General features: G+C 51.5%; 1 protein-coding gene across 1 annotated transcript; it reads right to left on the bottom strand.

The window, feature by feature from the left end:
• Positions 1-708: 708 nt before the first annotated feature.
• LOC126037536 (electroneutral sodium bicarbonate exchanger 1-like) lies at positions 709-6,950 on the bottom strand. The gene is made up of 9 exons (XM_049797888.1): positions 6,875-6,950; positions 6,375-6,536; positions 5,509-5,760; positions 4,633-4,701; positions 3,916-4,089; positions 3,679-3,816; positions 3,103-3,203; positions 2,478-2,582; positions 709-2,207 (listed from the first exon to the last, which is right to left on the bottom strand). The coding sequence occupies exons 1-5, from the start codon at positions 6,938-6,940 to the stop codon at positions 4,030-4,032; spliced, it is 609 nt and encodes a 202-aa protein (XP_049653845.1). The 5' UTR covers positions 6,941-6,950; the 3' UTR covers positions 709-2,207; positions 2,478-2,582; positions 3,103-3,203; positions 3,679-3,816; positions 3,916-4,029.
• Between the last annotated feature and the right edge of the window lie 240 nt (positions 6,951-7,190).

Here is a 7,190-nt window from a genome sequence, read left to right as displayed (position 1 = left end):
CACCTCTCTGACGAGAACCTGGCCAAGGATGCTTTCCTCCTGAAACATGTCCAGAAGAACAAGATGGGCTTCGTCAGCATCAGACCACTGCTGTTCTTCAAGAAGGTAGGCAGCGCGTTGCGTTGGCCAGCCGGGGTGGGAAGTAGGGGTAGGAATGCCTACTTTCTAAAACTCCAAAATGAGTCTTAGAGAGTTTCTTCGACCGGCTTTTCGGTATCATGGGTCCCCATCCCCGAGTCCCTGCTGAGCGTCCCCCCCAGCAGACTGCTGCTGGCCTGAGAGCTGCTGCCCCTGGAGCAGGACGTGCTGCACAAGGACCCCTCGGCCCCCTCCTGGCCCGGCAGCAACTTCAAGCCCAGCAATTTCAGCAATGCCTTCACTGGATTGCTCCTCGCCAGCAAAGTCTTCCCTCCGCTCGGGACAGGCTTGGGCACAGGCAGCTGCTACGGCCTCTGCCCCAGCACTGAGAGCACTCGTGGCTGCGGCTGGGGGAGTGGGGTGGGTGCCTGGGCACCCTGGCCCAGCAGCCCCTCGCCAGATGCCAAACCTCTTGCCGGCAGTCCTCCGGCAGCGGCGTGGGTGCCTGAGCCCCTCGGCCTGCGGGATGCGGTGCTTTGCCTGCCCCACTGTTGTCCCAAAAGTGGGGTCGTTTACCCGGCGTGCAAAATGCCAATATAAACACAGCAGAGCAGAGGTATTTTATTCCGGTTCATGTTTACGCAAAGATGGGGGCTAGGTGGTAATCCGCAACACTAGCACCCCTCATGCCTAAAGGGGCAAGCAATTTATACAGTTCAGTTATACATATTCGATTTCCAAAGTTCTTCCCAAAACTATTGCCGGGAGTAGCTTATCTTGCACAGTTTCTATTGGGCTACAGTTTCCCTGCTTGGAATTAAAGGTCCAGTGTTCTTTTCTTCTACAGCACATGCTCAAGGAGAGTGGGGGGGTAAGTCTTTTTGGTGTGGAATTGAGTTGGTGGTCATGATCTCCCCCTGCCACCTTTCTTCACCTTTCCTCCAGTATTCAAAGATGCTTCTGACTTCATGCCTATTAGCAATTATTCAACTTTTTGGTGCCTCCTGGAGTAGGATGTTCCCTTCTTCTCAGTTTTTTAGTTCTTCTTCAGGGGCACAGTTGTTAGCAAGGCATGCGTTGATCATACAAAGGGGATCTTGTTTCACAAGAGCTTTGTGGCCTTTTTCGTGTGGCTTAAGTACATCATTTCTTAAGTACATCATTTCCCCCTGTGGTGGGTTGACCCTGGCTGGATGCCAGGTGCCCACCAAAGCCGTTCTATCACTCCCCCTCCTCAGCTGGACAGGGGAGAGAAAATATAACAAAGAGCTTGTGGGTCGAGATAAGGACAGGAGAGATCACTCACCAATTACCGTCACAGGCAAAAGAGACTCCGCTTGGGGAAAATTAACTCAATTTATTACAAATCAACCAGAGCAGGGTAATGAGAAATACAACCAAATCTCAGAGCACCTTCCCTCCACCCCTCCCTTCTTCCCGGCACAACTTCACTCCCGGATTCCCTACCAACCCCCCCCAGTGGCACGGGAAGACGGTTAATGGGGTTTACAGTCAGTTCATCACACATTATTGTGATACTTGCCAAACCAACCAAGAAAGGTAAAACTGGAGCGCAGGGAGCAAATGCTTTTCTTTCACCTTAGGCCAACTGCTCGGACGCTCTCTATGCTGCCCTGCTGCAGAGGGCATCCCTCTCGTACCAGTAAGAGACATAAGAGTGAATTAAAGCCAGAACTCCAAACCAGACTAAAAACCCAGTCGTGATCAAGAAGAAAGTGGAGAATGCATCAAATATAACAGAAAATTATTTTGGACATTCCCAGTTTACATTTGGAAAAAAGAGAAGGAAAACAAAGAGGAGGAATTAGGTATTAAAAGAAGAGCACTGAATGATAAAGCAGTAGCAGTCCCTCTACCACTACAAACCCACACCCCCACACGCACGTACGCACACAGACTGTACACCACCAAACTCCCCTTGACTGTGACGTTCCCCTCAGCTTGCTGGTCTAGAGATACTGAATGCCTGAAGCACACCAAGGATAACTGAAAACATCTGCATGGCTTTAATGGGAATCCTCCAACTGAAACAAAGCGCCTTCTCCCTCTGTCTGCGTTGGCACATCCCCGAGTCACGCTCTCACTCCTCTCCTTCAAAGTCAAGATTCCTAAACGTGAAAAGCGGGAGTGGGGAAAGGCGAAGGGAAGAGAAAAAGAGGGAGAGCATCATCAGTGGAAGACCTGCCAGCTGCTGCTGATTCAGCCCTGTTCGGGGCACCACCACAGCAGAGAGGAGCTGGTTTGCATGCCACAGTCCTCACTGCCTGTTCCCAGGGACAGGCCATTTGCTCAGCCTTGCCGGCCAAAGCGTGGGAAAAGTGTAGGCGTGCGCCGTCGCTTGCAGAGGAGCACGGTCACGTTCACGTGCAATCCTTTACCTTTTTCCTCCCTGGATTCAAAGGGTTTCTGTCTTCAAAGTGAGAGCCTTCCATACGGTCATTTGTGACATTTCATCCAGGATAACAATCTCAGAAGGATCAGTCCTGCAATAAATATTTTACATAGCAATCCGTGATTATGGGAACTGATGCCACCAAGGGCATTAGCATCAGCAAGAGGAACAGCGGAGCCCTGAGAATCAAAGCTCTGCATAAGCGTGGGAGGTTTTGCTGGATGAGGAGTTTTGGGAGGCAAGCCGGGGAGCTGCAGAGCAACAGCTCTGTGCAAAGGCTCTTGCTGGGGCTTAGCCCCGGTCCGGGTTCCTAAGCCACTGCTGGTACAGATCACGCCTGCAACTCCTCATGTGTAAGTATGAGGATCTCCAGCTACCGTAAAGGCACTGATGAGGCAAGGTTTGGGGGTCAAACGCGAGTGCTGCAGCCACTCTGCTTGGGGTCAGAGCCCTGCAATTGCCTCCTGCAGCCCTGCCCCCAAATTTGATTTTCCCACCAAGCTGCCTGCTGGTTTCTGTGGGATGCCCCACAAAGAGGCAAGTGGAGAAAACTCTGCCAAACACCTTCAAGCTAATCTTGCCGGGGTTCCTGGCGCTTGGTGGGGCTTTACCTGTCACTGCTTTGTTTTGGGATATCCACGTCACTGGTCTTCCCCACGTTCAGCTGAACTGAACTTGCAGCAGCAGCAGCTTCCATCACGCTCCTGGACTCCTGATGTAAAAAAGGGACAAATCACGTTCTCTGTCTTTGATCAAAGTGGAGATAAGCTGAATGCCCAGCACAAACTTAGCAGTCTGCCCTCCCCTTCTGCCCCTTGGCAGCTATAGGTATTAGTGCAGCAGGGGAGAAACCGTTCACTCCAAAGATTTCGGGGCAGGGGGATTGTGTGTTCAAAACACGATTATGAGCAAGTCTTGCCAGCAGCAGCAGCAGCAGCATCTAATAATAATCATCATAATGATAATGACCTTTGTGAAAAACGACTCGTTTTAAAAATTACACCTGTATTCAAGCGCTCAGCTCACTGCTACTTGAGGAAACAAAGGTTACAAAAGTTACAGGCTATTGGGATCTATTTCGATTGAGTGCTGATCTTCCCCCAACGTTTCCAGACAAGCTGTAAGAGAAACAGGCAATCTCACAGACACACGGAGATGTCCAGCCCCGAGGACACAGCAAGCCTTACCTCGTCTTCTTCTCCAGCTTCATTTCTGGCATCGTCCAACTTCTTCTTCCTTTCTGGCATAAGGTCATCCAGAGAGCTGAGCTCTCGCTTTGAGAAGCAGAAATCCATCGCTTTCCGGACAAAGACGAGAGCCAAAACCTTCACGAATAAGAGGGAAGATGCAGTGAGCTCAGAGACGATGCCACCTCTCACTCCAACGCTGCAAACACCCCGCTGCCGAGCGGTGGCAGCTCTTACCATCATGGGAAAGATGATGGCGGCACGGGACACCTTGATGGTCCAGAGCAGGACGAGGCAGGTCAGCTGGATCGCCGTGAAGAAATGCACCTTTCGCAAGGGCACGTGCCGCAGTTAGATGAAATCCGGCTGGTGTTTCGCCGGCATCCAAAACAGCTTCAAGCGATCAAAGAACTGCGAAATAAAAGGGAAAGGTTGCCACCTTGGGACTGCGGCAAGTTGCTGGCCCTCTCGAGACGTGGAGGCACTTTGCAGCATCTCGCTTGCCGTCAGAAATCCTGGATCCCACCGCATTCCTCCTGGGAGCAGCACCCATTTTCCCTTCGCTCCATCTAGCAACCGGCTTGCCCCTGAGAGCTGCCCACCAAACGGCAACTATTTCATGCCATTCCATTATTAGCATTTCTCAGCCCACTGAATCCCCCCGCAAGGATTTCCACCAGTGGTAGAAACTGCCTTCCCTTTGCACCAAATTCCCCCGCTTTTCACGTAACCAAACACTGACCTGCCCTAAACCCTGCAACAGAGAGCGCTGAACTTGCCTGGTCCTCCCAGCCCTCTATACCTCCTGTGCCTCCACCAATCTCTTTCTTACACAAAAGAGTTTCATTGCTTGCTCTGCGAGAAGTTTTTCCCATGCCACTGCTTTTTTCCCTGCTGCTACGGAGACAAAATACCAGGGAGCCGACATGCTGCACGCTGTAAAAGAGTCCGTACCTGAATTCCTCTGAGCGACGACACACCCATGTAGAGAAAGACGCCATAAAGCACAGGCATTGGTATAAACTGGGGGGGGAAAGAAAAAAAAAAAGAAAGAATGCAATCGTTTCTTTTTCTGTATTGCATTTTCAGTATTACCACCCTCTTCCACAGGCACTGCCTAAAATTGCTTGAAGCTTTTTCCATTCAGGCTTAGAGATGGGTCAGATTTTAACCATTGTTTTGCCATTTTGTGCGCACGAGTGAGCTAAGGCTCTGCTTTAGGCTGAACTTGGGAGTTACCTCTCCTCAGAATAATCCTATTTTCCAGAAAGGTTGGAGGAAAATAGGTGATTTCACCCGTGCTACCCTATGCCGCATTCTCTGGCGGTAGAAGAAACACTTCTGCCTATTCTTGGGGCAACAGGCAAAGGCCACAGGCCTCCTTTTAGCCTAGAGACGAGATTACTTTGTGGGAGGAACGTGCAAGGAAGCCCACGGGGATGACCTCAGTGTGTTTAGCTCCTGGGAACGGCTGCTCCGGGGCATTTGGGGAGCAAATTGCAGCCACTAAAGGGCTGCCTGTTTGAAAGACAGCAGATGTGCTGGTCTGAATATGCTCAACTGTAACCCATAAACATGGGCGGGCCTGAAAGACACCCAAAAATTCAAGCAGTTGCATTGCTCGCTCATCTCGAGCACACCAAACGGGGGCCTGAAGGGCTGCAAAGCCTAACCGAGGCTGGTTCCCACCGTGGGTCAAGCCCCAAGGGTTGGGATCACCTCCTCCTCCTCCGCTCCACAACTAACTACTCAGGCCTGCAGAGAAGGGACTGTTTTTCTGTAACCTCCAACAAGCTCGCGGTTGTTGGGTGGTTTGCATTTTCCTCTCACCTTTAACACAGAAGTGAAGAAGACGGAGCAGCCCATGAACACAAAGATCAGCAAGCCAGTGACTCTCTGCTCTCGTATCCCCAGAAACTTGGGTTGTTCTCCTGGAGCTGAGCGGTCAGACTCTACTTTGAGGCTATTCACGTGGGTGATGGACAGGACGGTCGCAGCCACAAACCAGGGCAGCCCCATCACAGAGCACACCCCGAGCATCACGGCCACCACAAAAAGGTCCAGGTGGTACCCGCATCCTTTCTGCAGGCAGGAAAACAAGAAACAGAGCATCCCATAGCACAAGAGCAAGGATAACGTCGCAAGTCAGACTCAAACCCTGCTCGAGCACAAGTCAACTTCTTCAGAATTCAAAACAAGAAATGGAAACAAGCAAGGGTGTATGCAGGCTTTGCACAAGCACCTGGCATGAAAATCTGGCAGGAGTTCAGACACAAGGGATACGCAGAGCTTGTGCGATACATACTTCTCCAAAAAAAAAACCAACCCACAACCCAAAAGCACCAAACCATTTTTTCCACTTACAAAGAAAATTCTACCACTTGCGAGGAAGGTGTGACTCTGAGTTATCCCTGGCAGCGCATCAAAACAATTCATTCCCCGCACCTGCTGCTGCTGCCATTTTAAAACAAAAACGCACTTCTCTATTGCTCCAAGATTAATTTGCTCCTCCAAAAGGTTGCTCATCTATACTGCCCTGTCACTTGCTCCCTGCATCATCGTTAATCCAGGAGAGCATCCTGCCACGCAGCCTGACCTTGTCCCAAACCAATGCCTTCAGAAAGCATCGGGAATAAGAGCTTCTCCCCAGACCTGCAGCCCAGAACGGGCTGGAGTCATCTCTCACAGGCCCTTACCTTCAGCTTGTGCTCCTTCCTGTTCACAATAACGGCACTGATCTGATGGTCCATGAATATCAAGATGGTGCAGAGCAGAGCTGGGACGAGCGCAGCCAACACCGTCCACCAAGGGTTGGGTCCTATGGGGTTGATGAACCACCCGCGGTCGTCTCTGGTAGGCTGCAACAAAGCCCACACATCAGCATCGTCTCCCAGCCCAGGCACTCCACTGGCTTTCATTTTCCCCTCCCTCCTTGTGTCAGAGCACCTCCCAGCCCTGGCTTCATGTCCCCCTCTCCCATGGGCTTCAGCAGTGCCAGTCTCCTCCTAGCAAGCAGCTCTAGATAGTTCCCCTGTAGGTATCTAGTTTTGGGGCCATCTTCTCATTTCCAGGAGGAAGCAAGGCACTTGGAGGTGGAAGAGGAGATGGTCACACCACCAGCATCTCCTCCAGACTCAGCCCTGCCCTGCCCCAGCATCACCTTGTGGCACCCCCACGTGCCAAAACACCCCGTTACCTTGAACGCATGGGGGACCTGGAGCTTCGGCGATGGGATCCCAACCACAAAGTCAAGGAGCACCATGATGACGATGGTGAGGAAAGCAGCAAAGTCGCTCACTGTGGACCGTACCTGGGGCGAGAAACCAGAGGTGAGAGGGGCATGGCAAACAGGGCCGTAACGTGAGATGCAAGAGTTGCAGACATGCACAACGTTAAGGCTGCTTAACCACATCCCACCACCCATCTGAGCACATGCAGCCTGATCCCTTGCTTAGATACTGCTGCTGTGTTTGTCCCTGTGAGATCTGGGGTCAGACAATAAAAAAAGCTTA

Source organism: Accipiter gentilis, unplaced genomic scaffold, assembly GCF_929443795.1.
Source record: "Accipiter gentilis unplaced genomic scaffold, bAccGen1.1, whole genome shotgun sequence".
Lineage (NCBI taxonomy): Eukaryota > Metazoa > Chordata > Aves > Accipitriformes > Accipitridae > Astur > Astur gentilis.
The sequence above is the reverse complement of the archived record's forward strand: the minus strand, read 5'-3'. Positions and strand labels throughout refer to the sequence as shown.

Bases quoted from the DNA above. Each gene is read 5' to 3' on its own strand.
- LOC126037536 (XM_049797888.1), bottom strand. From the start codon at position 6,940: ATGGTGCTCCTTGACTTTGTGGTTGGGATCCCATCGCCGAAGCTCCAG. The intron at 4,702-5,508 runs GTGAGAGGAAAA...TTCCCCCCCCAG, and splicing joins TCTTCACTTCTGTGTTAAAG to TTTATACCAATGCCTGTGCT. The intron at 4,090-4,632 runs GTACGGACTCTT...TTTATTTCGCAG, and splicing joins CGTCGCTCAGAGGAATTCAG to TTCTTTGATCGCTTGAAGCT.